General features: G+C 35.5%; 3 protein-coding genes across 5 annotated transcripts in view; 2 read left to right on the forward strand and 1 right to left on the reverse strand.

Annotated features, from left to right (window-relative positions):
* Mical (Molecule interacting with CasL) overlaps positions 1-14,843 on the forward strand; it is a 22,828-nt gene extending 7,985 nt beyond the window's left edge. The window contains exons 2-25 of the mRNA XM_066736270.1: positions 209-541; positions 647-971; positions 1,179-1,537; positions 1,708-1,965; positions 2,054-2,390; positions 2,465-2,712; positions 2,803-2,925; positions 3,009-3,230; positions 3,929-4,168; positions 4,637-4,778; positions 4,964-5,085; positions 5,157-5,360; positions 5,441-5,600; positions 5,687-5,838; positions 5,921-6,105; positions 6,175-6,356; positions 6,428-6,552; positions 9,014-12,517; positions 12,598-12,627; positions 13,147-13,291; positions 13,356-13,497; positions 13,574-13,683; positions 13,853-14,026; positions 14,098-14,843. Of these exons, the coding sequence (XP_066592367.1) occupies positions 260-541; positions 647-971; positions 1,179-1,537; positions 1,708-1,965; positions 2,054-2,390; positions 2,465-2,712; positions 2,803-2,925; positions 3,009-3,230; positions 3,929-4,168; positions 4,637-4,778; positions 4,964-5,085; positions 5,157-5,360; positions 5,441-5,600; positions 5,687-5,838; positions 5,921-6,105; positions 6,175-6,356; positions 6,428-6,552; positions 9,014-12,517; positions 12,598-12,627; positions 13,147-13,291; positions 13,356-13,497; positions 13,574-13,683; positions 13,853-14,026; positions 14,098-14,414 (8,088 nt within the window). The 5' untranslated portion in view covers positions 209-259 and the 3' untranslated portion in view covers positions 14,415-14,843. The remainder of the gene's footprint in view (positions 1-208; positions 542-646; positions 972-1,178; positions 1,538-1,707; positions 1,966-2,053; positions 2,391-2,464; positions 2,713-2,802; positions 2,926-3,008; positions 3,231-3,928; positions 4,169-4,636; positions 4,779-4,963; positions 5,086-5,156; positions 5,361-5,440; positions 5,601-5,686; positions 5,839-5,920; positions 6,106-6,174; positions 6,357-6,427; positions 6,553-9,013; positions 12,518-12,597; positions 12,628-13,146; positions 13,292-13,355; positions 13,498-13,573; positions 13,684-13,852; positions 14,027-14,097) is intronic.
* A 2,659-nt stretch (positions 14,844-17,502) lies between these two features.
* LOC136780357 (STING ER exit protein) lies at positions 17,503-18,576 on the forward strand. Its single transcript, XM_066738665.1, has 4 exons — positions 17,503-17,610; positions 17,680-17,858; positions 17,943-18,171; positions 18,307-18,576. Exons 1-4 carry the CDS (start codon positions 17,503-17,505, stop codon positions 18,451-18,453), a joined length of 663 nt encoding a protein of 220 aa, XP_066594762.1. The 3' UTR covers positions 18,454-18,576.
* Positions 18,577-19,394: 818 nt separating this feature from the next.
* On the reverse strand, positions 19,395-27,750 carry LOC136779010 (uncharacterized). 3 transcript variants are annotated; one of them, XM_066736280.1, is made up of 10 exons: positions 27,589-27,750; positions 27,251-27,435; positions 26,925-27,149; positions 26,348-26,545; positions 21,970-26,112; positions 21,713-21,890; positions 21,460-21,651; positions 20,822-21,361; positions 20,519-20,752; positions 19,395-20,456 (listed from the first exon to the last, which is right to left on the reverse strand). In XM_066736280.1, the coding sequence occupies exons 3-10, from the start codon at positions 27,116-27,118 to the stop codon at positions 19,395-19,397; spliced, it is 6,741 nt and encodes a 2,246-aa protein (XP_066592377.1). In that variant the 5' UTR covers positions 27,119-27,149; positions 27,251-27,435; positions 27,589-27,750. The 3 variants fall into 3 exon arrangements, with proteins under 3 accessions (XP_066592377.1, XP_066592387.1, XP_066592396.1); XM_066736290.1 differs by lacking the exon at positions 27,251-27,435; XM_066736299.1 differs by lacking the exons at positions 26,348-26,545; positions 27,589-27,750 and having other exon boundaries at positions 27,251-27,514.
* Between the last annotated feature and the right edge of the window lie 106 nt (positions 27,751-27,856).

Genomic DNA, 27,856 nt, shown 5'->3' on the forward strand with positions numbered 1-27,856 from the left:
TGCGGGATTTTACTGGTTTAAAAATCTACCGAAGGATCTAAGTGAAAACTAGAATGATTAAATTCAATTTAACGCTGTAATATATCGCCAGGAAAGAATTAATATTCGGTTCATGTATGGAAAGAATTACTGGAAAATAATGGAACGCGTTAATTGTAATGGATGAACATTTTCCTATTATGCACTAATGGTTTTGTTTGTTCTTCAGGTAATGACTGTCTGACAAAATCGAGAGTACGCAGGGCGGTGAGACGGGAAAATGGATCAGCACAGCAGAAAGCAGCTGACCAGCTCACCGGAAGTGGCAATGGCGAACGAAGTCTTCGACCAATTCTGCAACGCGACGACCCTAAAGTCCATCCTCGGCCACTTCCGACACCTCAGCGAGCTCCTCAACGTTAGATCCAATACCATCACACAATTTTATCCAAAGCTCAAGGCCAAGCTACGCTCGTGGAAAGCGCAAGCTCTTTGGAAGAAATTTGATCAAAGGGCCAATCACAAATGCTACAATCGAGGAAAGGCTTGTCCAAATACCAGGGTAAGAATAATCATGCATTTAATAAATTAATGAGACACTAAAGCTAATCTTATCGATTATCCAAGTATTCAGTCCTTGATAGTAATTTGATTTATTAATCAACAGGTCCTTATAATAGGCGGTGGACCTTGTGGTCTACGTTCTGCCATAGAAGCTCAATTACTCGGAGCCAAAGTTGTAGTTGTCGAGAAGAGAGATAGAATGTCTAGGAATAACGTGCTTCATCTTTGGCCATTTGTCATTCAAGATCTCAGAGGGCTTGGCGCGAAAAAGTTTTTTGGCAAATTCTGCGCTGGCTCTATCGATCACATTAGTATACGACAATTGCAATGTATTTTACTTAAAGTTGCTTTGATACTGGGAGTGGAGTTCCACGAAAACGTCAGCTTCGATTCGTTAATACCACCGCCAGACGAACAGGGTGAAGGAAGTAAGCTTTTTCGAGTTTTATTTTTAACAATCTATTTTTACCTGCAATCCTGCTATAAAATACATTTGAAATTCTTCACGTGTATTCTAACTTAACGTAGCTTCATTTTTGAGCTCTGTTGTTTCTTATTAGTCATTCCTGCAAATGCCAGAGAATTTGTCTGGAAATGCGTTTACTTCAATTTTTGTATTTGTTCATCTGTTCTAGAAATAGGCTGGAGAGCGAAAACTACTCCCGCTGATCACCCGGTATCTCAATACGAATTCGACGTTCTAATCGGGGCCGATGGAAAAAGAAATACTTTGGATGGCTTTAAAAGAAAAGAGTTCAGAGGGAAACTTGCCATTGCCATTACTGCAAATTTTATAAACAAACGTACCGAGGCGGAAGCACGTGTAGAAGAGATCAGCGGTGTAGCGTTCATTTTTAATCAAAAGTTTTTTAAGGAATTGTATTCAGAAACGGGTATAGATTTGGAAAACATAGTTTATTACAAAGACGATACTCATTATTTTGTTATGACTGCGAAGAAACATAGTTTAATCGATAAGGGTGTAATCCTTCAGGTAAGAGATCCAGATGTTTTTCTAATTTATTTCTTTATATCCATTCGACTTAAAATTCAGAGAGAAATCTATATTACAATACAGACTTATTGTTTAATGGCTTCGTCAGTGTGATTATTTCGGTAATATTAAATTTTCATTCTCAGTTACAATTGTTATAATTTTTCTAGGATCATCCGGATACAGCGAAACTTTTGGCTAAAGAAAACGTTGATAGAGAAGCTTTGATGCTTTATGCTAGGGAAGCAGCCGAGTTCTCCACGGAATACCAAATGATGGATATGGAATTCGCTGTTAATCACTATGGTCAACCAGACGTGGCTATGTTTGATTTCACGTCGATGTACGCGGCTGAAAACGCCAGTCGCATACTGGAAAGACATGGACACAGGCTCTTCATGATTCTAGTCGGTGACAGCCTGCTCGAAGTAAACAAAACGTCCTTAAAAATTCGCAATATTTCTCCTGTCAGGAAACGCGAAAAGAATCCTAAATTAAGATGAAACATTATTTCAGCCGTTTTGGCCAACGGGTTCTGGCTGCGCAAGAGGATTTTTGAGCTCCCTCGATGCTTGTTGGGCTATTAAAGGCTGGGGTGGATCACTCATGACTCCCTTGGAGGTAATTGCAGAGCGAGAGTCGATTTACAGACTTTTAGGTCAAACAACTCCGGAAAATTTAAACAGGGATTATGCGGCCTATACTCTGGATCCTCACACCAGGTATCCAAATTTAAACGTACGCTCCGTTACGCCGATACAAGTACGGAGTCTTCTAGATACCGATGATCCGGAAAGCATTAAACAACCGATAAGAACCGACGTTGATATTCCAAAGAAACGAAGAAGACGAGGTAAATCTTACAAGAAAATTTTCTTGATTTTTATATTTTGCGACGTATTATAGTTTATAATTGTTCTACTTTAGATTTCAGGCCAGAATCACAAGTACATCCAGATACTTTACTGAGATGGTTGCAAAGACAAGTTGCCTTATACGATACTGTACACATAGAGGATATGGGTGCGTCGTTTAGAGATGGTATGGCTATTTGTGCTATCATTCATCGATATAGGCCAGATTTGCTAGACTTTCATCGACTACAAGCTAACGAAGTTGCGAAAAATAATCAATTGGCGTTTGACATATTAGAAAAAGAACTCGGTATATCTCCCGTGAGTACTCGTAAATTGTATTAATTAATATTTCTAAAAGGTTGACTGGTGTTTGTTAAACTCTTCAAATTCTTTTGGTTTATCTCTTAGGCAATGACGGGCGAGGAGATGGCTCAAAACGATATTCCGGATAAACTCACCATGTTCTCTTATTTAACGCAAATATACGAAGCATTTCGTGGAGAAATTCCGCATATTAAGCATCCAAAATTAGTGAGTAGCAATACGCCAATTGGATTGATGTGATGAATTAGAGAAAAGAACACGCGTGACCTAGTGATTGTTTTATATTACAGGAACCCGACAACGAGGAAAAGCCTAATTACTCAAAGCAAATAAGTCAATTAACGCCCGAACAAAAAGCTCAACTGATAGGAAGAATTGCGAAAGAGAGTGTCACGCGGATGAGACGCTCGAGGCATAGTAATGACAATCTTCAAAATGCTGATAAAAAAAATGACACGCTTAATAGACGATCGAGAAAAAGACGTAGCACGGAGAAAATGGGTGCCACCGTGGTAAGTGATGCATAGATTGCAAGTTTTATTTTCCATTAGTGCCTTTTTCTTCTGGTTCTATCTAAGGTAACAGCAGTCAGTGAAGTAAAAGTAAACTGAAGCTACTATATGACAGAAACGTTTTACAAAGTTAATGTCCTTTAGTCAGGAAAGAAGATCGAAGCTGTTATGTGTCGAGGAATATTTATGTCATTGTTGTTTGTAATCACTGGACTCATTATAACTGCAATACAAACGGATCTTGTTAAATTCTGATAATCTCAACGTATCAAGTATTTGAAAAAATAACCATTGTCAATCGTTGCTACACATATCAGTAATATGCGTTGAGATTGTATAATATTCATACATATATTTGCTTGATATAATAGTGCCCACGCTAATTTTAAATAAATGTTTAGCTGTTTACTTTTAAAGAATACGTTGATACTGTTTATTTATGAGGTATATTAAAGTAAACTTATCCAGCCCTTTGGAATTCATTATCGGCTGCAGTAAGAAATCGATATGCTTAGAAAGCATAGCGTTTTGAATTACCCCCCTACCCCCATTTCTCTTGCTTTTCTCATACTCTCGCTTTCCCGTAAGATTTCCATTCCTAAAAAGGCAGCTTTACCTGAAAAGGATGAATTGTAACAGCAATGCTAACTCTGTTATATGAATCAATGCTAATTAAACATTTTGAAATTAACGTAAAGGAGGAAAGACAGAGGAGACTCGAAGAGATAGAAAAGAATCGAGTCGAGCGTATGAGGAAGCGCCAGTATTTACGAAAAATGGCAACTCAGCAATTCTACAAAAGCATGCAGATGCTACAAGCTAATGCGAAACGTGAGAAAGACGAGCCTTTCGAAGATTACTCGTTATTCGTTTATCGACAAACCGCTCCAGATTTCAAGGATAGGGTGAAATATCTAGAGCAGAAAATATTGTATCCAGTAAGACAAATTTTAGCTGGTGTGACGATCTATGATGCTTGAAAGTATCCTTAAGTGTGCAATTCTCATTAATAAAAAAGCAAACAATAAAATAGAGCTTTAAAAACTTTACAGTACATTAAACCTTTGACCGTTACAATGGAATGACGTATTACTAACCGTAAGCAAAATATGAGGCCATTCTAAATCGAGTTTTTCTTTTTGTAAATAACAAACTTTGCCAAATATTTAACATTGCTGAACGATACCGATGATTAATCGGTTTTGTCTTTTAATTAGCTTCTATGTCAATGATAAAGCAATTTTTCTTTACTCTTTTTAAATACGTTTAAGGATCGATGTTTTTACTAATAAGCTTCCTTTAACAACGACAATGTTCTTTATTTTTTATTTTCTTCACGACTTCGTTATTTTACTTGTGAGATAAAATTTTCTATAGTTTTATTACATACCCATTCAATTTCTCAGGATCGAGAACCTAAGATGCACGCCGGACATCTTAGAAGTAATATAGATGAAGAATTTTCCGGCAGAATAAAAAGCATCGAAGATAAATTAAGAGGATCAGCGACCACCGAAAAGAAACCGAAAGATCTTTTACGTGCAATTGGTTCGTAATTAGCTCGTTCTTTCTTGAATGTTTGTATATAAAGATTATTGATCTCACCCGCTAAGCAGTAACGATAGATTCGCATAATTTTAATAAATATTAATTTCGTTAGTATTGCTTTTAACTAGATAATTCTAAATTAGTTTTGAATAGAGACAAAATGTTCTAATTTTCACATATTTTAGGTAAAATAGAAAAAACGGATTGGAACGTCAAAGAAATAGAGAAGAAAATTGAGGAGAATAAAATGGGTCGTGGAGTGCGACACGATAAGATCGAACGAGTTCCAAAGTGGAGCCGTGAGCAAGTAAGTAACAGAAGAATTTGTTCGTAATAAAAATACTTATTGCTTGCAGTTCCGTTATAAGGTTTTTATAGTTTCTAGCTCGGCAGATCAAAATGGAAAAGAAGGGTCGAGATGGGAAAGAAATAGACGGCAAGTACGCGGATATTGATCACACATTGAAAGCCGTGGACAGGAAGATAAGAGAAGGAAATATTCTTGGGCATAACAAGGTCTCTGCAATGGCAGAGCAATTTTCAAATAAAAATCAAGATCATGAGCCAAAAATACAGCGATCGGTAAATAAATGCTCCTCTTTTTGTGAGATTAGCTTAATCATTTTTAGACATTTCGTAATCAATTTTAATTCATTTTACAGAATAGCAGAGCTGCCTTAGTATTACCAGCGCAAGGTGGATCAGAAATGTGTCATTTTTGTAACAAAAGGGTTTATTTGATGGAAAGACTTAGCGCTGAAGGAAAATTCTTCCATCGTGGATGTTTCCGCTGCGAATACTGTTCCACTTCTTTAAGAATAGGTCCCTACATTTTTCATATTGCTATTGATAATACATATAAATACGAAAGAAAGTATTATCGTTTATACTTATCTCACTATTTGCAGGGAATCACACGTTTGACAGGGAGAAGGAAGGGGGTCGGTTTTATTGCACACAACACTTTGGTCTGACAGGCACAATGAAAGGTAGAGCGGAGAAGAAAAGAATTCCTGTTTTACCTAAAGATACTTTACATAATCTAAAACCATCCGAAAAGGTATTTTTACGACACGACTTAATTCACAATCAACAAATCGGTCCTTGAATATTTGGCTATGAAATTTTTCTTTTGCATGTAGGACAAGGTTTCATTAGACTTATTAGATCGTGGTCAAACGCCAGAACGAATAGAATTTGAAAATCTAGCACGTATGTCGGATGCCGAAGATGCTCATAGTCAAATGGATGAGGATGAGTGGACAGATAGAAACTTTGGTGCTTCCGCTGCTGAAATGGGTTCAAGTGATGATATATCTGACCTGAGGTTTGCATTATTCTTTATTGAAAAAAATTATAATCTAGACAAAATGTTCATTTTGTCATTTCATTGTAGTGACTCAGATGAAGATAATGAAGTATACGAAGAAACCATGGATCAGCCTTTAACCACAGAAGGAACTTTAGAGCTTGCGAAGAATTGGACTTTAAGATACTCGCACGCCAATGTTGCAGCTGGACAATCAGATACAGGAAGTAACGAATATGAAGACTCTAGTGATGAATACACTAGTGAAGGTAGAATATAAATCATATCATTTGAAAGTCAATTTAGCTATGTAAGTTAAATATTCGTATTGCCTACGTAGATGACGAAAGTGGCACTGCAACCGAAGATGAAGAGGACGTGCGAGCACGAGAATTGAGGAAGTTGGAAGTTTGGTTGAAAGTTCCACCACGCAGCTCTGACACTGATACGGGTTCAGAAACTGAGGTGAAAGCTCACCAAGTCTCTAATGATATAGCAATTTCAGAAACAGTCGCTCAATCAGAAATAAGTTCCGTTGATATGACTAGTAGTGAAAACGTTAAAGAATGCGAAAATAGATTAGAAGAAAGCAGTGAAAACACGTCTGTAACAAAAGATATGTCTGTTAACAAAAATGCAAATGAAAGTATAATTCAACAAATTGATTCATCTGAATATGTAAATTCAGTTGACCATGGCATTGATGATAATGCGGATACAGTTAATTTGTCTAAAGATTCATTTATGAGAATTATACTTCCAGATGCTATTCCTCATAACTCGGATAGTGAGTTCAACGATTTACGTTCGGATAGTTGTGTAGTTAATATAAAATCCGAGGAAAATTTGCCTGATTTAATAGCATCTTCATCGAAAGACAGTAAACGTTCATCGCTTAGCTCATCATCCGATACTTTCCAATCAATTAGTGAGTCACCGGTAAAATATAATTCGATTGCGTTGGAAAATATTAAATTTCCAGTAATTACTGTCACGCCATCATCGCCAACGAGTGAAAAACTGCTAGATACATTAACACTTGAACCAACTAAATTAACCGTTCCCAAAGAAACCTCAGTAAGGACAGTTAGTGAGAAACCTGCAAATAGTTCTTTTGATAAATTAATTAAAGATTTAAAACAAAGAAAGGCGAAGAATAAAATGATAATATCTGAATTAAAACCTCTTTCGAGTCCTGAGCAAGCTCAATTGAATATTAATAAGTACTTTCAAGTAAATAAAAAATCAGAAGCGCCGAGTACTAGGTTCCATTTAATTCAAAAAAATAATGCTGAAAAAGCTACATTAAAGAATTTATATAACAATGATCAGGAATCGGCTAGTCTTAGTGAAAAAGTTATCGAGTTAAATATTGAGCCTAAAGTGTCTACCAAAGTTAAACCTACAGATATGTTGAAATATTTTCAAACTAGTAGTGTAGAAGTAGAAGATAGTTCGAACTTAAGCAATGATTTTACCGAAGTTGATGAACGTGCAATAGAAAATACTGAAATTAATGATATTTATAAGTTAGTGAAGAATCAAGTTTTGGAAAATAATGTTTTAAATAACGAACATTTATTTCAAGAAACAAACGATACAATTAATTCACAAGAACAACATACATTTACTAATGATGTTGCAGACATAAAATTAAGTTTTGATAAGACTTCTTCTTCTGAAAAATTAAATTGTAAATTGGTTTTGAGTGATGAACAAAATGAGTCAATTATCGATGGCGTGGCAGATGAAGTAAAGCCATTAGAATCAAAAATGTTAGGAGACAATGATAACTTCTCAAATTTAAAGAATGTTGACAATTCATTATCTAACTTAATTGATATAGCAAAAGTGGTGGTGATTGAGAAAGAAATTGATCCAGTTTCTACTGTGCAAAATACAAATGTAGATTTAAATGTAGGAGTCCCTCAGCAACCACCACAAAAGCCAGTTAGAAAACATATTCCAACCGAAAAGTCTTTAACACCCAAAGCTCCACTGAGAAGAAGAGTTGAAATAAACTCATCGTTCAAATCTCTATCAAATATTTCTGACGATATTAATAATGTTGACTCTTTAAAATGTAACGATAAGGCGGGGAGCAGTTCGGTATCTTCTCCAAATTCACCTGCATTAAAAAAGAAACATAATCTAACTAATAAGTTCTTACCCAACAAATCTAAACTATATGATTCTGCGAAATCGCTTACTTCTTCCAAAGTTGATAAAGCCAAGGAAAAATGTATGATTTCGTAGAATAATTATGAAAATTCGTAATGCTTAATAACGCTATGGGTATCAGACTAATGGATGTAAGTTTCATCTGATCGTAAAGTTGCAAACGTTTCTATTTTGGACGTATGCTTTTAAATTAAATGCATTATGTGAAAATATAAAATAAATGGCAGATATATGAGACAAGTGAAATTTGGCTGACGGTAATAATATATATATATATATCCATATTTCGTAAACAACCCATGATATTTGAATCCAAGAACACTAAGAAGAAGGTAAATTATTTGCTTAATACGAATGGAGTGTTTGAACTAATGCCAAATTAACAAGAATTCAGACCAATTAATCAATCGTGTTTTGTTTTATATTCACATGTAACTAACAATTCAATTTAATATCTGTTTTATTCATTAATAATATTATCAGCAGCCAAACTCTTGTGTTTTTAAAAAGTTTTAAATAAAAGAAATGTATGTTGGTGCAACTATTACGAAGATGGATCTTTCAACAGGCATGCCCTCTGAGTGAATGCATTTAGGAATGAGGAATTCCTTTGACTCTAATAATATTCTGTGAATATTCTTTCGCATGTATAAATTTTTACTTATCAAGCACTAAAATACTAAAATAATAATAAGTCTTAAAAAACTCTTTCTAGATAACAATTTAATGAAATTTGTCTCAACAGGTGGCGTCCGATGATGAATCGTCTAAAGAGAGTGAGGAGAATTCAGCAACAGAAATATCCACCGATTCGGAGTTCGACCACGATGGCGTTACACCAACGCAACACGAGATACCAGAAATAACGATAAACGACTCCTTCGTTCGGAAAACGAGGGGTAACTACGTCGAGCCTAAGAAAGTACAAGTACACAGCAAAATGATAACCCCAGTCAATAGTAGTTTAAATCAAAATGAGAAAGAACAGAGTCAATTTCCGCGAAGGAATATTTCCAAACAAGGAACGGAAATGAATTCGAACGTGCTTGAAGCAGAAGCCAGTATAAGTCCACTAAGACCTTTGGTGAATCCACGCAGAGGGGACTACTTATTGAATCGTACTCACTCGACTGAAGGTATCGCATCGAAATTATCTTTGGAATTAAAAAAAAGATATTTATTAGGTGGATCCGCCGTGGCTGGATCCGTGATGAAATCAGGATCTACCTCTAATGTTGATACCAAATTGAGTAATTTCTCCGACGCTATTTCGCAGCACCAAAAGCTTTTAAATCCTGCGCCAGAGCCTAGTCCTACGATGCAAGCATTTTTGCACGGTACCAGTAAATTGAGAGTGAATAACGTTCAACTGTCGCCTATATCACCCACGAACCTTTTGTCGAATACTCCTATTCGCTCTTGCTCCACCGATAGAAATGTAAAGGTTTCAGGGAACGAGTCCTCGCTGTTAAAAACTAGCACAGCTCTAACCGAAAAGAAACAGTTGCTTCCAGACCTGATCCAAGAGACGAGTATCTTAAAGTCTAAGACTGCTCCGAGCATCAATGTCACAGAGACGCCTAAAGATGACAAGGAGAATGTAAATATAAAGAATATCACTGAGGGCTTTAGCAAACTCGGCAAAAAAATCGGGTCTCAGGATGGCTCACAGAACGATGAAGGTATCGTGGCGAGTTACAAGCTTTGCGCGGATGAAAGTAGCGCGTGTCGTCCCAGAAGTCCGTTGCATGAGGCATCGATCATCGTTCCAAAGATGGATTGGAAGAAAACCGAGGAGAATGTCGAGGCTAGTACGGAGGACTCTGAGATTGACAGTGATTCGCTGTCCTCGGATAGCGAGGAAGCCGAAGAGGCCAAGAACGAGCAGTTGATTGCCAATTTATCCCCGCCAAGGGTTCAGATACACAGCACAGAAGGGGATCTTCTGCTGGATGAAAAAATAGAAAAGTGCAGGGATCTTGACGAAGGCGCCATGTTCGAGCCCGATTCTATCGAGTGTTCGGCCTTGTGCAGCGAATCCCTGACTTGCCAAGTTACCCAAATTCCAGCTAATCATTTTGTAGACGAGAAGGCTGCTGTGGAGATTGAAGCGGTGAACAATAATTTGGAAAAACTCAAATTGCAGGATGATAATAAAAAGGCTGTGAGCGAGTGTGGCAGTCCAACATCCGTCGCTTCCCCTATATCCAATAAACAGGATGATTCCGACGATAACGATGTGACCACGACGGCTCTTACAGAAACCGAGTTCTCCGAATGGGCTCGTGATGGCGAAGGCCTCGTTTCGGAAGACCTGAGAGACGCAGAGTTCGATATAAATCCTGAGAACGTTACTACAAGAAATAACAGAAAAACTGCGTCTCACAGTACAAAGCACTCTCTTTCTTCAACGACCATAGCCAAAGTGGAGGATCTGACTGATTTAGAGTATGATCCCAGCCAAATGGAAAATAGAATCGACATTCAGAACAATAGTACGTCGAATTTGCTCACCAATGGAGAAAATATAGATTACATGGATACGGATAATGAGTCCTTATTGGACGACAGTCTTCAGGAAGAGTCAAATCCTCCAGTTATTAAGAATAGGGGCTACATTGAGTTTGTGAATATCAAAGCAGTGCCACCCCCCAGGCTTTCAGAGAATAGACTGGAAAGTGCTCCGATAGCGGTATTGGAAGGGGATAACAGTCCTTGCTCGGAAGAGGAGAAACTCAATATTGAGAATGTTATACAGATGAATCCTGTTACTATGGACGACGTTATGAATAGATTAAATGGTAAGAAAAATGCAGTCAGCAGCAATTTCTCAGACTCTGCTAATACCCAGGAGAACTCTCTGGACGAAAAAATGCAGTCAATGGACGAAGACAGCTTATTAATTCAGGAGCCCACTGAAGATACAACCACGAGTGAAGTTATCACTATTCTTGCTAGTCCTATAAATCCACAAGTGTCTATTGCTCCGATAGAGACGGATAAAACTCAAGTAGAGTTACCGAAAGTAGTAGTAGCCGATAGTAGTAATCCAGATTATTTAGAATACGTGAAACGCCTGCAGTGCCGAATAGCTCAATTCAGTAATGCCAAAGATTCTATAGATGTAAGAAAGTCTAAGAAGAAGAACTTTAAATCTTCCATACAGACTCGCACCTCTGGAATGATAACGGAGGAAGGCAAGAGTCAAGAATTACCGATGAATGATAGATTGACCCCTGCGACATCTAGAAAATTAGAAGAGATAAAGAAAGAAAGATTCAAGGAAAAGAATGTTATACAAGATATCCTGATGGACAAGCTGGAAGCACATAGACAAAAATCAGCAGAAAAGAAAGCTAAGAGAGCAGCCAGAAATAGTTCGTTCTCTTGCGGTAATGTTCTCTCAGCTGTTAAACCTCCACCGAGTCCCAGTTGCTTTGGCCAAGAATTTGTACCAGCTTCGATCATCTCTCCTCCGAACACTCCTATCCGTACTACCTTTGCAGAAGCGAAAATGATCCTAGCAGAGGAGCCGAAATATGTCGCCGACTTTTCACATAAATTATTAAATTCTGAGCGGAATGAAATTAGAAAACCGACTGAGCTAAATTTATCCAAATGCGTGACGGATCTGAAGCTTACTAGTGCTGTTGATGACGATAGTTTTAAGACTCCTGTAGCACCGCCTCGCGTGAAACACGAGGAAGCAAAGAGAACGGCCGAGAAAGCAAGACTGGAGGCCCGCGAACGGGCGCGATTGAAGAGTGATGAAGATTTAGGCCTAAGCCCTGAGGATAAGCTGAAGGAATTGAGAAAGATTGTTACGAGGAGACAGCACTCTGTAGAGGAGAAAAAGAAGAGTACCGAGCCTGCCAATTCTGAGCCACGCGTCAGGCCCAGCAGTTTCATCTTGACCAGGCCTAGTTTAAGACTACACACCAGCAAGAGTACGGACAACATGAAGAATATTGCCAAAAAATTAAATTACGAAGTTTTGACATCACCTAATACTAAATCTATGGACGAATTGTCTCGTGCAACTAATTCTAGCACCCTTGATACGGATACCACTACTACCTCGAGTTCAGTGAAACGAGAGAAGAAGAAAACGAAAGATCCTGAAAGAAGAAAAAGTATCATACAAGCGGTATCTGATTTCTTCTTTAAAAAGGACAACACTGCTTCTCCTCAAACCAGTCCAAAGGAAAAGCTTTCAATGTTCAGAATTTCCTCAAAAACAAAAGGAAAGGTAAGTCTTCGGCTTTTATCGAAAATTTATTAATTTCCTTTGAATGAAAAATTTAACTTTTTTATCTTGGCGTGTTTCAGTTACTTAGATCATTTTCGGATGGCTATAATGTAAGCAATCTAAAAACTTCGTGTTAGTTTTTTGCAAGGCTGATTTATTTTGTAGCCATTCTTTTTTCGATTGTAAATAATTTTATGTTATCATACGTATAGACAGCATTTTTAAAATGCTTCTTTTAGCTCCTACCTATTTCTTAATCGCATTAATTTTTTAGCTAGAAAAATTTTTCTTTATCTTAACATTCGTTTGATTTATTTCTTACTTTCTGCTATATTTTTATAACATTGTTGTTTAATAATCCATTGTATTCATACTCACTTCTCTAATATTTTTATTTTTCAATTTAAAGGTTTCTTTAATAACCTACCAAATGCTGACATCACAAAAGTTTCTAAAGTAGCTCTTTAAAAATTACGCATTGAATACATAGAGGATAGCTTCCCTATGCAGATTAGTGATGTTGGTAATTGGCATCATTATAAGCAGAGAGCCCTCTGAATTTTGTTTTACTTCAGCCGTTAAGTATAATTTTCGCTAATCAGAAATTATATTACATATTTCTTATTTAGATTGACAAGATTAGCCCGTCCAAATGCGATGTAAGGCCGAAAAGCGTTAGCGAGGATTTGATGTTGAGAGAATATCTAAACGAGTATCCTCCACCTGTTCCTCCTCCCCCTATAAATTATAGTACCTCATCTATTCAAGTTTCAGGTAAGAATAGTGTAATAGAGGCATTTAAAAGATAACTAGTGTTTACTAAAGCTTTTTATAAAAGATGATAGTTTAACCGAGGAGGAAACGTGTGGAGTTTTATCTGCATCTGGAATGCAGAGATCAAATTTAAATGAAGAATCTAGCAATGGTACTGCTAGGAAGTCAAGGACTAAAAAATTAGCAAGACAAGCTCAATTAAAAAGGTAAATAATCATATAATAAATTTTGAAAAATTTATGTCATTTCAGTCAGGTGTAAAATTTTTTTTCTGGTTTCTAGATTACGAATGGCACAAGAAATACAAAGAAAATTGGAAGAAACGGAAGTGAAGCAAAGAGATTTAGAAAGCAGAGGAGTCAGTGTTGAAAAGGCATTACGCGGTGAAGGAGGTAGAGCTTTTTTGTTTGTTAACATTTTATTTTGCCTTTTAGGGCGATGACACAAAGCATCGGAGCTGCGTGCCGAGTCGGCAACTGACCTGGCACGCTACTCCGTGTGTCATATCATAGTCCTTTCCTGTTTTACAGATAATAATCTAGAATTAATTAATTATTTTAGAATGTGCTGGCCGAGAAGAGGCAGATTTATTGAGAGAATGGTTTGATCTGATGAAAGAGCGCACAGAATTGCGCAGATATGAAAAAGAACTATTGGTTCGTGCCCAAGAAGTACAACTTGAAGATAGGCATGAGAGGCTACAGCAAGAATTACGAGAACGTCTAGCTGATGATGGTTAGTTGCTCTTCTACTTTAAAAAAAAAAAAAAAGTTAAATACATAATTTTATTTGTTATATTATCTTAGATGGTAAAAAAACTTCCGAGGACGTAAAAAAGGAAGGGGAGATTTTAACAGAGATGTTAGAGATTGTTGCAAAACGTGATTCCCTTATCGCACTGCTAGAAGAAGAACGACAAAGGTGCCGTACAACATCGTCCTCAATAACAGTTAATGCGAATGTAACAACGTATTTAATCAAATCACAAAATACTTCTATGCACGAAACAATGCCACTCTTTTCTTATTTAATTGCTGTACTAGGCATACTAGTAGTATATCTATTTTCCTTTTACTTAACAGAATTTGCTCTGGACCTTTTAAATAATATTTCACAGCAATAACTTCCGCTGGCTTTTTAATCGTGCTTTTGCATTTTATTAAGCTTTTTTTGCGTAAAAAAATGTTTTATTTTAATTTTGTTCCAATTTCTACTTTTACTCGTGAAAAATTATTGTTCACAAGTATGATCTAATCATGTGCAAACTTATATAAATTTCTTTGTTTTTATACTTTAAGCTACATATATTGATGTACACGCTTCTTTTTTTTCAAGTTTTTACAAGCTTGCATTTAAAAAAATGCAATAATTAATTTAGTAAATTTACATATAATTATACAAATATTAGTTATAGTGCATGTACTATACTAAAATGGCCTAATTATTTTAAACTGGTTATTTTTATTTACAATATAAGCATTCTGCCTATGCATGAAAAACTAATTATTGTTATGAATTTCCATTTAGTATGAATAAATATGGATATTTTCCTATTTTCTTTTAGGTATCGGGATGAAGACCGTGATCTCGAAGCGCAAATGTTAGCTAAAGGCCTTCGCTTAACACCAATTAAAAACTGTGGCCCTATGTATTCGACTTAGCATTGACTTCATAATTTTTTTACATTTTCTCCATTTTGCATTTCCATTGATTCCTTTGGAGTTAATGACTTATAAGACTGTGAATGATTAGAATCGTTAAATGAGATTGATTATACACAAAGAAAATAATATATAGCTTCGTTTGATACAAATGCCATACAAATCTACATTATATTTTGATCAAATATTTGTTTCTAATCACATTGTTTTTAAAAGAGGATAATTTTATATGGATAACATAGTCCTGGGGATAGAGCTTTTGAGGTGATACGACCGTATTATTCAAACTGTTACACTGATGTAATTAATTAATGCTGAAATACCTAAAAATAATTCACTAGCTTTCTCGCAAAAACAAAATTCAATTTCTTTTACTTAATCAAGCATTGTATTAATAAGAAACAGAATTACAATAATATTCCAAAATTGATTCTGAATCGCGATTAACTCAAGTGGCAATATTGGCCACTACTCTTAAATGAATTTGAAACCAGATATTAAATTATAGAAATAAAGTTAATTTTAAAAACTGGTTTAAATAGAAAACTAAAGAATTATAGGTAATGAAATTGGTCTGATGCGAATGTAGTACAATCGTGAAATGTATATTTTTTTATTGTTTGTATCTGTTTTAGATTACTTCATTATTAATAATGTTATATTTTATTATATAAAAAATCTTTCTGTTTTAAATTTAATACATGTCTGACTATATCGGTACAAAAATAGTTGAGAATTTCTACTTTTATTTTGTAGAAAGAACGAAATAGTTATAACTTTCGAAAATACTGTTATACCTTTAAGTGCACATTTTCGTTTTGTAACGTCATGAATACACTAGTGTGAATTAAAATTGAGAAATTTTAATTGTTGGTAACTTATTGAAAAATTAACTGCTTGAAATAAAATATCATTAATTGCTTATACATTTTCAAATCAATCTAAAGGTGACAATTAAATTTATAATAAAATTTTGTTTATTGAAATCTTAATAAAAATGAGCGTGTTCAACGGGAAGTAACGGTAGCTTGGTCTTAGAGCTACTGCGAATTTGCACTAGTGTTCACTTTAATGGTTAATGCTGTATAAATAGTATACACCATTTTGTTTAAAAGTTTATCTAAATTTAAAACAAAGCGTTTTACCAGAAGTTTTACCATTAATATGTATGATCATAAAAATGCTAAAAAGCATAAGTTGATCATTCCTTACAAGTTTTACAAGTACATTTTCCATTATTTAAATTTACATAGAAGCAAAAAAAATTATCAAAAACAAAGTAGTTTAAGAACTAATTTCTGTTACAAGCAAGTGCAATTCTTTGTGTATTAGCAGTGATTTATATGTACTTAGACATAGAAGTTGCTTGAATTGAAAGGAAAAATATAGAGAAACATGATACAAAGGCCATGTAATTGTTTAAATAATACTACAATTCGATTTTTGTTAACTCTGACAGTTGGCATTTATTAGAATTTTTATTTTTACACTTTATGATATAAAACTTTGAAAAAGAATAATATTAAAACTGCTGGAGTTGTTTGCTGATAATTAAGTAAAGATGAATTCAATTTCGAAATGTAAAAGTTTATATATTTTGATCTTATTGTGCTAATACATATTGATTTGCAATGATAATAAAAATGTGATATAATTAAATGTAAGCCTTAAAGAAAGCTGAGGATACTTTTTGTAATGCCTACAATTTATGGTCATGCATTATAAATTTTATTTAAATGAATTTAAAATACTTAACTATATTCTGTCTAAATGATGAATATGTTTCAATACTTGTGCTAATGTATATATAGTTGTATGATAAATGTACAACTCCTTACTACTTTTAATTCCTAAATTGTATAATTTTGTACATACGTGTATGTGTATATGTATATATTGATAAAAATAATGATAATTAACAATTGCAATGCTCTTAAATAAATTTACACATGCATACTTTCTTAACAATGATATAAAAATGAAGTATCAGGCAAGATTATGTCATATGTTGATTGCTTCTTTAATAAATGCTTTGATATAATGTGATCTGTAGCGTATGGTCTCTCTAATAATGCTCTATATTTCTTTAAATTTAAAAATGGAGCTGTAACCAATTACAACCATTATTACTATACTATTAAATCCATTAAAAAAACTATATGGTTTTGACGTCATAAGCAGGACAAACATGTTGAGTGTTGACATTTAATGGCGCTGCTGTTTGATTGAATGCAGAACTAAAAATAAATATTCATAATATTTTTGATATTTCATAACCTTCCATTTTTAGTATATCTTGGTATATCTATAACTTATATATGTTCCAGTCAATTTGATCATCTAATCTAACATAAAAAACTAATTACAACTATTTTAGTTTTTAATGGGTCTTTTCCTAACAGCGGAGCATAGGAGATTCGTGTTAGTTGTGTATGTATGTTTACAATTCACAACACGTAGTATAATAATTAATGGATGACAAGTAAAGTGCTAAGTATGGTAATATAATATAAGTTTGGCTATTTTCACCTAAATTTACTGTTTTGTAAAATGCCGAAAGTTGTGTCAAGAAGTATAATCTGCTCGGACACGAAGGATCAAGAAGAATACAATGAAAAAACACCTCTGCATACATATTATTGCCTTTGTGGACATATGGCTTTAATTTTAGGTTAGCTTTTTATACCATATTTTAATACGACTTTGGGCTTTTTATGAGTATAAAAGTATAATTTATTTTATGTTTTAGATTGTGTATTAGAAAAATTGCCATTGCGAAAGAGCGACGGAGCCAGGGTTATTCATAAGAGTAAACATGCTCATAGTTTAACTTATGAGCAAGATGAGGTTGTTTACATAAAAAAACCAGAGGGTATTGAGAAACAGCACAGGCAAAAATGTAAAAAGTAAGAAATTTTGTTTTAAAAAGGTATTTTCGAATGTGATATATCTATAAAATGTGTATAATTTAATGATATTATCATTTTCAGATGTGGCTTACTACTGTTTTATAAACATGAGCCTGGAAGTAATATTACATTTGTGGTAAAAGGTGCTGTAATAAAGAACTCTGGTGAAGGTCCAATGACTGATATATACAATCAAATAGAAGTTGTTGAACCAAAGAAGGTAATGGTAACAAAACACACCAAAAATATGGGGAAATTTAGTTCTGTAACAGTCTCGACGATAGATGAAGAGGAAGATGAAATTGAAGCTGTAAGTACTGAAATTATTTGTATTAGTTTAGTTAATATAAATAGAATGTTTGCATCTGATACTTATTTGACTCTCAGATATCTTTTATATAACTTTGTGTTGATATATACAAAGCTTATTCATTACTATTTGTAGAGAGAGGTGGCTGATTCATATGCAAATAATGCACGTATCATTAAAAAACAACTGGAAAGGAAGGGCATGAACAAACGTAAGTCATTGGATACTCCTGAAAATGAACCAAAGAGGTCAAGACCTAGAGGAACATTACTGGATATGTAGTTTTATCTATTATGTAATATTATAATTTAAGAGTATGCAAACAACTTATATAAATTCAATATAAAATATTGCTTAGATTTTTGTTATTAAATAAAGAAATTGTATATACAAACTTAACATTGTATGGAAATATTTATTAACATTACATAAAAGTAAATATGTAAAATATATAAATGACTAGATATAAATATTGCAGAAAAATTTACATTGCAAAATATATAGATATAAATTTAATAAATAAATATATTACTACTTAATCACGTCGCAAGTGGAAAACCAGCTACGTTACTCCAGCATAAATGAAGAAAAAATGGCAATTAGTTATTAATCATTGAAACCACTAAGATTCTATAAATTGATGAGTGATATGCCTCTTGATTATGGAAAGATAAAGACATCTAACACATAACTGACCATGTTAATCATGCAAGCTATAAAGTACTACCACATATTCAAAACCTCCTATGTGAGGAGTACAGTTATTTAATTACTTGCTGCATGATATCTGTCTAAAATGCATCTGCGATTAATTATAGAAATTCTATGATTTTCCTGTGCAATTTACCTCCTACACAAATCAAAAGATTGCACAATTCAGATTTGTTTCTTTATGTATATAAGTGAAAAGTATTAATTAAAATATCATCGTATCACTAGTGCTTATTACTTTATATGCGGTATTATATATATACAACAAAGTCATAGCACATTTTTCTTATGCAATTCAGGAAAAGTAGTTCCGAGTTTTCCATCGCGCATACCTTTGCACAAATAAAACTTTATTTTTAATATTAAATTTATCTTACTTAGAGCATGATTCCTCAAAAGGAATTATCACGTTAAAATTAGTACGATAAGATTTGTTTCAATTTCTCTTAAATGCTGGAGCGTCGATGAAATTTACAATAACGTACACAAGTGTTGGATTCTTGAAAGAAAGCTTAAGTGTTCATCTGAGCCGGTTTCATATCTGTTCTTTTAAGTATCGTGGGTTCATCTTTTAGAAAAGTTCCTGATCTGGATCCTACCGTAAGATGCTTTGGTGTTTCCCCATTATGGCACTTAGCTTTGACTTTCCCATCATTTGCTTTGTTTACTGTTTTTTTGTGCACAATCGAAGATCTAATCGGCCTATTAGTACCACTGGATTTTGGTGAAGATCGTTTGCTGGGGCTCTCCGAATTATCTTGACTTATCGACGCTTCTTTTTTCTTAACGTTGGGTATCGCGATCGAAGATTGTGTAACGTATCGCGCGCTAGGAATTCGACTGGTTGTATTATTTAATACTCTACTGGGTATGTCTGGTGTTTTGGCTGCATCTAACAGATTTTTTCGCAAACCGGGGGAGCCGTGATACGCGGTTACTGCGGCTGCTCTGCTCCTACTAGCAGCCGTTGAATTTTCTAGCGTTCGAGGAGTTCTACGAATGCCAGTTGTCATGTTTTTCTGCTGCATTGGCGGAGAACTTTTCTTCATTCTGTCGTAAACTTGGGTCTTTGTGGCTGTTCTATTTCTAGTTGGAGAAAATTTACTCAATATGCTGGACTTTGGCGTTGTAGTTTCTGCCATAAGGCTATCGGCAGACATTGATGTATCCATTTTATTCACTTTCTTCTTCGGTACAATCGGTTGTTTTTTGTTTTCTGCTAAAGAGTCCACGGAAAGTCCGATATCTGCTTGTTTCTGCTTTAAAGTCGGCGATTCTGGCCGCGTGATACCGCAGCTCTTACTTGCCAAATCTTTTTTAAGAGCCGCTTTACTAGTATTAGCCTCTGTCAAACTATCAGATGAAAGGGCTTTTACATCTTTTTTAACTGGTAATTTCATGGCGGCCATTGTTTTCTTTTCCGAAGCGCGTTTCATTGCAGGACTCGACGTACGAGAAGAATCCGAAGATGAGATCATTATTTTACGACGCTGTTGTATAATTTTGTCCGTTTGCAGTGGTTGAATGTCTTTTAAAATTGGCTTATTACGCGGTTCCAAATACCTTGATTTTACCTGTGCATAGATATAGTATTAAAAACGTAAATTTTTGTTAATTTTTGTTAATCAAAACATACCTCCATTTTATTAGGCCATGATTTTGGTCTAATGGGATCATTCACAGTTGACTTATCGTGTATTTTACGATTGAGTGGATCAGTTTTTGGTTTGCTAAGTGGCTTTTTTTGTATTTGCGTAGTACCGATAGGCTGTTTAAGTGTTTTATCACTGTGCTCCGACACGGCCATTTTTACGCGTTTTAAATCTAGACTTCTGCTTATTGTAGAGTGTATTGCCGCTGCTTTAGATTCCTACATTAATAATTATACTATTAAACAATTGAAAAAATTGAGATATTATATAAATCGACATTCATTTACCTTGACGAAATTGGAATGCCTGGATTGTCGTTTAGTACTTTCGTGAGGTAAGATGACGAGACAAGCTAATTCTTGTATTCTTCTGCGAAGCTCTAGATCCATTTTTAGCCAAGTTGTGCATCTTGCCGCACGCGCCGCGTCTCTCACTAAACATTTTTCAACGCGGCTTTGAATCTTTTTAAGAAAATCTATAAAAAGCGGACCCCATTTTGGTTTAATCGGCTGATCATCGCTTTGCTGGACAGAAAGCAGCATTTTGTGTAATTTTGTATAGCTTCTACACGCCTGATCTGGAGGAAGTCGTTCAGCAGATGCTAAAACATTGTCCTCCAACCGACTGATGTTCCAAGTTAATTCACGACCGAGTGATTGGAAACTGTCGTTACTCAAAACACTGGAAAAATTATCTGACAAAAATTTGACTGATGTATCCAAAAGATTTGACACCAATCGGAAGACTGGTTCTGCCCAACGTACATTTGGCAATGTTGCCAAAAGCTTATCGCAATCCATTATAGTTTGTAAAATGTTTTCCGCTGACTGAAAGAAATAATAGGCACATGGGTTAAAAATTTTTAAATGTACTGAATGTAAATCAATAATAATTTTCAATGCGAATTATAAAGATTTGTTAATACCATGTGGACAACGTGTTGATGATAACATTTTTCCATAAGCTCTCGTGGAAGAGTGGCAAAAGCTTTGCAAGGCCAAATTCGTACAAAATGCCTTGTAATCCATCTCAAAGATTTTCTGTATACTTCGTCAAGGCCATAAGCCGCTGCCAAAGGCATACATTCCAGTACACCAACGGCACACACTTGACACGGCTAAAATTTAATTAAATTCAGTTACTCGTCCACTCGGAAATAATTAGTTCATCATACTTACTTTGTGAAAGAGATGACAATATTTAACTTTGAGCGTATATCCAATGACCTCTTTTAAACCTTCCAAACAAAGCATATCTGCCAAAGTTGCTAGCTCAACTATACTTATAGAATCTGGAATATTACTTTCTCCACTATAGATATGGCATAGCGCAAAGTGAACCGCGTTGTAAGAATACCTGAAGAAATTATATGATTAAATATTAGAAGGAAAAAATTACATCCAAATTTTTATATTCGAACGTTCGAACAACCTACCCTTGCAAAGAAATAATATTTCCAGCGTTCTCAATCCAACTACCGCTCAGTATAGCTGCAAAGTATTGGCAACGAGAACTCAGTATGCATTTATGAGCTCTGATGTGACGACCCGAAACATCGATCGTCACGTCAGGATTAATTTCTTCCAGGAACATTCTTAATAGATCTTCTCCCAGCCTGTTATGCGGTTTACCACAAGCGAAACTTGATGTTTCCGTTTCTTCCGTACTCCCCTCTGCTCCAGATCTACCTATGCTACTCTGCATGCTACTGAGATCCGATTCTGAAATGATACCCTCTCCTTCTTCGCCCGTTAAATCGTCGAGAGGCGATTTTTGCTTAGCTGGAAGGGACGTACTCATGACGGAGGTGAATTTACGAGGGAGAGTCCTCGTTGGTACGTTCGTTCTGGGCATAATTAATTTACTTTCGATCCATGAGGTTTCCGGAATACTGTTGCTCATTCGATACGACGCTTTTTCTTCTGTAATAACTGAAATCTCTGGTATCGTTTTGACGGTTTTGTCCAAGTCCGACAGACGTACGAAGGAGCAGGAGGCTTTGCTTGATTTACTCTGGAGTTCTTTGTGCTCCCCGTTAACCGTCACGGCTACTTTAGACACAGAATTACTCTCGTAAGCAAACTCATCAGCAGCATAGTCCGTACTCTTCAGCTCGCACTCTATTTTCTTTATAGTTTCGTTTAAGGATTTGTGAGTTTTTAAAATTTTGCTACCCACGGAAGGCACAACCTGAGGTCTATCGGGTACTTTGGACATTTCGCCATTCAGCACCTCGTAATCATTATTATCGCTACCAGGAGACGGCCCGCTGCCGCTGCTAATATCAAAGGTTTCGCTCTTTCGTGAACGCGTTTGAGTCTCCGTGCTCTCCGTGCAAGTTTTGTCCCAAGCAGAAATATCCGAGCATTCTTCTTCGTAACTTTTCGCCTCTGACGCTGTCAAGTTGTGGTTCTCCGAGCCGGTCGGTAGCTCCTTGTACTCGTGCCTCTTCACGCTAACCCGCAACTCTTCGTTGATTACTTCAACGTGAGAATTTGGTGGGGTGTCCTTGACGTCGAATTCAAAGACGTCCTCGGCTGATGTGTCCATATTGTTGTTCCGCGTATCCTGCTCCTGTACACCTTTCACGCTCGGCTTCCTATCGCTGAAGGTTTCTGCACGTGCAGCATCGCTCAACGACTGACTGGACGAGCCCTGAGCTCCAGCTTGAAGTTTCTTCAAGTCTATTCGGTCCACCGATAGACTGTGAGCTCGTTTGTGTTCCTTTCTTAACATTATTTCCTTCGCCATTTGACCATTGCTGTTGCTTGGTTGCTGCTGTTGTTGCTTCTCCATGTTCCAAGAGTGACGCTTGAAAGCGGGTCTCGAGGATGACAAGGTACGACGTCTTACCACCGGGGAGTCCGACTCAATAAACATAAAAACGCTCGGTTTCGATTTCTCCAGTGTGACTTGTTGCTCCTGGCATTTATCGTCCAGTGTCGTCGTGCTGCTCGTTGACGAACTTATATCTTGATTTTCTGCTTCCACGCGTTTCCTCATGGATACTTTACTCCTCGACGAATTGCCACTCGACTCATTAATTTTGTTCGGCTGATTCAAGTCAATGAACATAGAAAATATGTTCTTCTTCTTGCCTTCGTCCGTCGATGTATCAACTTTCTTAGGCTCATCCCTTGTCTCTGCTTTCTTTTTTCTTGGCCCATTGTTTCTATCCGATATGTCTATATAGAATTCGCAATATGGCTTGCTGCTAGAATGACTCTTCTTCTCTAAAGATTTAACGTTAGGATTTTCCTTCTCCGGCTCAATATCTATATCTTTGAGATTAACGAAAAATCCCAAGCTGTTATGCTTCTCCTGTTCGTTCAATTTTTTCGTTATCTTTTTTGCACACTCTGAGTTCGAGTAGCTTTGAGACATTCCTTTTTCACTCAAAGATTTCAGGTCGTTTTTACAGTCACTCATATCTACGACCCAGGCTGTCATCGAAGACGACATCTTCGTTGGTTTTGGTTTAACTTCTGGCTCGATGCTGGGCATCATGACCATTCCACCAGAAACGATCGGTGTAGACTCTGTTTTTCGACGCAATGTGGGACTATCTGTGACTTTTGCATAATCCAAAGAAGAAACTCCACCTGATATTATCGGCGTTGCTTCATCGCGTTTTGTTCTTTTTATAGAATCGAATCGAGTGTCCTTTCCAATAATTGAGCTTAACGTTACAGGTAAACTACTGCTGCATTTGTCAGAATCATCAGATTCCTGATAGTCGGCGATCATTTTGTCACTGGAACTTTTGGTTACGGGATAACAAACAGTATTGGTATTGTCGATGGTTGTCCTCAAGAGATATTTATTTTCATTTGTTGCGTTTACAACTAGCTTTGGAGATCTTTCCTCATACGAGTCTGCTGAATAATTCGAAGGGGTATAGACTTGGCTCTTTGCCGATAATTGAGCCTCAGTAGTGACCGGTGTTGTGAAATTGTTTAGCATATCAGTAATTGGTGGGGTTATTGTGTTATTAGGGGGAGTATAAAATAAATCCCCTTCGACTCGATGGCCTGAATATTGTGGAATCGCATTTTGAAAGACGAGAGTGCCCTGTCGACGCTCATATTCTTGTCGCAAAGTGGACAATTTTTCCTCGTTAGAATCTAACTCGAATGTATTTTCCCTGATAAGTCCTGATCTTACTATTTCTTCGTTAGAATTCTTGTCCTCGTCACATTTTTCTACAATTACCGACGTGTTATTTTTTCTGATCAAATTTTTCACAACATTTGGATCAGTTATTAACAAATTTCGAGTTTTATCTTGATTATTATTTAATTTTGTGTTATTGTCTGGCAATGGGGAAGGCTGTGTACTTTCCCCACTATCAGTTTCCTTAATTTCTACAGTAAGAGATTCTTTATTCAAACTTTTGTCCTCGTCTACCTTGTCATCTGATTGAGAGTTTACCCTCTTTATCTTGCGAGGTTCAATTGCAGGTTCCAAATGCTCGCTCAGCTTCAACTCTCGTTGAAATTCGGCTACTCTTTCATGTACAGTTTCCACATTCGTGGATTTCAATGGAGTAAACTTATGAAATTGGTCATCTGTACAAATACCAGATCTGCTAGGTGTATACTCGAGAGAAGAAGGAAGATACGCTTGCGAAGTACCACAACAATACTGATCATTTGTTGTATTTGTTGCTAAAACGTCTATATCGTCATTAAGTGTAGACGCATCAATGAAATAATAATTTCTTGTATTGGAGGAACTTTTGCCACTTTGCAAATCATTTGAAAATGACCATTCTTTAGTGTTCTTTTCTTCACACTTCAATTCCTTTGTGTTGGAATTGTCATCGGCTGAGAACTTTGCATGTATTTTCTCTTCCGGCTTGCATGAAGCAGTCCCTTTTTCTGCTGAAGTAGTTATGGAAAAGAAACTATTAGAATTTATAATTTCGAGAGATTCATTTTCTTCGCTCTCGCAGTCTGATTCGCAGAAGGGATCACTTAGTACATGATTCTCATATTCACAAATATCGTCTGCCAGTGAAGTGGCTTTCTCAGCAGCTTCACTGGATGTGCAAGAAGAATTTATATTTTGATTCTCGGTATCTACCGAGGAACAGGTAGCACTGTGGTCGTCCAGGATACATTCTTTCATTGGTCCCACGACATCCTTCACATTGTATAAGTTACCAAAGCTGACTGACGTATCATGGGTTTTAACATCAGATAGCGATTTATTTTCCACGTCGCGTTTTAGTTTGCTGGATGTCTTGTGGTGATTCTCATTTCCAAAAGCATACTCTCCTATTTGCGACTCGTCGAAATCAGTGCTTGAATATTCAGAAGTTGTGTTTCCATGTGGACTGACTGAACCAGTTTCTAGACCAGAATCTGCCATATCCGATGACGTTGGACTTACATCCACAGCATCATATTCATTAATAGTCTCCGAGCTCTTGTCTAAATCAATTAACAACAAACAATCTTGTTGCTTGGTTTTTATGTTTTCATAGTTTACATAGTGAGATTCATTAGTGAGATGTGTTATGAGTTTGACTAATGCCCGTTCTTGATGTGAAAGATCCAAGTTACTATAAAGGAGCCTGCAAAAATAATTTAAGTCACAAACAATACTTTAAATAAGCTGATCTAATACCAAGTGAAATAAAAAAGCCCTTAAGCCAGTGCATGACACATATCTTATTAAAATGTTTGATGAATGAGATATGATTTTACTAAAATGTTTATTTATCTAAATGCAACAAAATTTATATGGTTCAGCTGTATGCAAAAGAAAAATTAACAAATTAATTGGGCTTAATATAGGTAAGGCAATACCTTACAAAGCCTCCGACTTGTTGAAAAAGTCTGAATGACTGAAGAATACAGTTTATGATATTGTTAGTGCAAACAAAGTATGGCTTCAAGATCTCATATAATTTAGGTGATCTTGTCTTAAATATACACTGATTTGTTTGGATAACATTACACCCATATGTTATATTAAAATCACAATGTAAAGATTCTGTATATATTCTATAAAAAATGTAATATTTAACTCATTATAATCACATTGATATAACATAAGGAACTATATTTATTTTGATGCCAGTTACTCTTGTAAAAGTTTACAATTAGAAATAGTTATATTAATTTAAAAGAAAGAATTGATAATTCTGCATTAATTTCCATACAGGTAATTAACATTTTTCTAGTAACATAAAATTTTTATTAATTTCTTATCTCATGCTCTATATTTATTTATCTAAAATCTATACTGTATATTAAATATCTCTTAATATTCATGAAGAAAGCATGCTAATAACAAATATATAAAAATTTCTATTTAATAAAAATATTTTCAAATTAGTAATTATATGCTCTATTTAGTTAGACATAAAATTAATCAACTTGCCTAATTATATTTTTTTCCAGCTCTGTAATGCTCCTGGTTATAGCACATCTCTCTTCTATGTTGCAACGTTCTATAAACTTTAACCCTGCAGGTATTTTACTTATGGCAGAATTATGCAGCTGACGATAATACAACCACTGATGAGTTCTGTCTAAATTTTGACTCTGCCCCTTATTGCTCTTGCCTCCAGCCATGAGGCATATTAACTAATTCTTACTGTCATACCTATAATGAAAAGAAATATAAATCTCAGATCTGCAAGTAAATCACCATTGTACATATTATTCCAAACATAAGTGTTACCACCACAAATTAAACATAATTACATCAAATTTGGAGTCCCATTAGAAAGGTAAACAATCAAATGTGTATTTTGTTGTCTTGACAGATGAACTGTCACGTTAGAGCAAGTGACACACATTCGAGCGCCTCTTGACTCTTAATATATAGAACTTCTCACCGACATTCTTTATTCTAATCGGAATTTACAGACGGTTTAAATTTGCAATACCTATTGTGAAACGTCAAGAACGTGATGATCATAACGCATAATGAATAAAAATTAGAGTGTTGGTTTTAATACAAATTTCACAAGAGATAATTACAATTTTCATTGCGATAAGACTTATTCCCAATAATTTATTGATCGCCAGCAGATACCTACCTCGCATTATTATTATTTGCGGAAAGGAATCTGAATAATATAACTATTGATCTTGTAACTCTGTAGTTACTTATCTATTTGAATACTGTTGATAAAAACCTTCACTAATAGGGAAAACATACTTTTAATAATAATATAAATTATCCCTGTATTTTCTGGAGTAAAAACGCCCGTAGGACAACAACGTTTTGCACTAAGATTCGATAGACGAGAGAAATTGTTACACGTGCCGCTCATGAGATGGTGCCGCAATCGGAATCGATTTCTA

The sequence above is a fragment of the Prorops nasuta genome, unplaced genomic scaffold, assembly GCF_024137725.1.
Source record: "Prorops nasuta isolate Cenicafe-Biocafe unplaced genomic scaffold, Cenicafe_Pnas_1.2 PNAS00002, whole genome shotgun sequence".
Classification (NCBI taxonomy): Eukaryota; Metazoa; Arthropoda; class Insecta; order Hymenoptera; family Bethylidae; genus Prorops; species Prorops nasuta.

What these genes read in the sequence shown, in the direction of transcription:
- LOC136780357 (XM_066738665.1), top strand. Translation starts at nt 17,503, where the DNA reads ATGCCGAAAGTTGTGTCAAGAAGTATAATCTGCTCGGACACGAAGGAT. An exon ending in ATTGCCTTTGTGGACATATG is followed by an intron (nt 17,611 to 17,679) that starts GCTTTAATTTTA and finishes TGAGTATAAAAG; the next exon opens with TATAATTTATTTTATGTTTT. An exon ending in AGGAAGATGAAATTGAAGCT is followed by an intron (nt 18,172 to 18,306) that starts GTAAGTACTGAA and finishes TACTATTTGTAG; the next exon opens with AGAGAGGTGGCTGATTCATA.
- LOC136779010 (XM_066736290.1), bottom strand. Translation starts at nt 27,118, where the DNA reads ATGGCTGGAGGCAAGAGCAATAAGGGGCAGAGTCAAAATTTAGACAGA. An exon ending in CAAGTCGGAGGCTTTGTAAG is followed by an intron (nt 26,113 to 26,347) that starts GTATTGCCTTAC and finishes TTATTTTTGCAG; the next exon opens with GCTCCTTTATAGTAACTTGG. An exon ending in ATCAACACGTTGTCCACATG is followed by an intron (nt 21,362 to 21,459) that starts GTATTAACAAAT and finishes TATTTCTTTCAG; the next exon opens with TCAGCGGAAAACATTTTACA.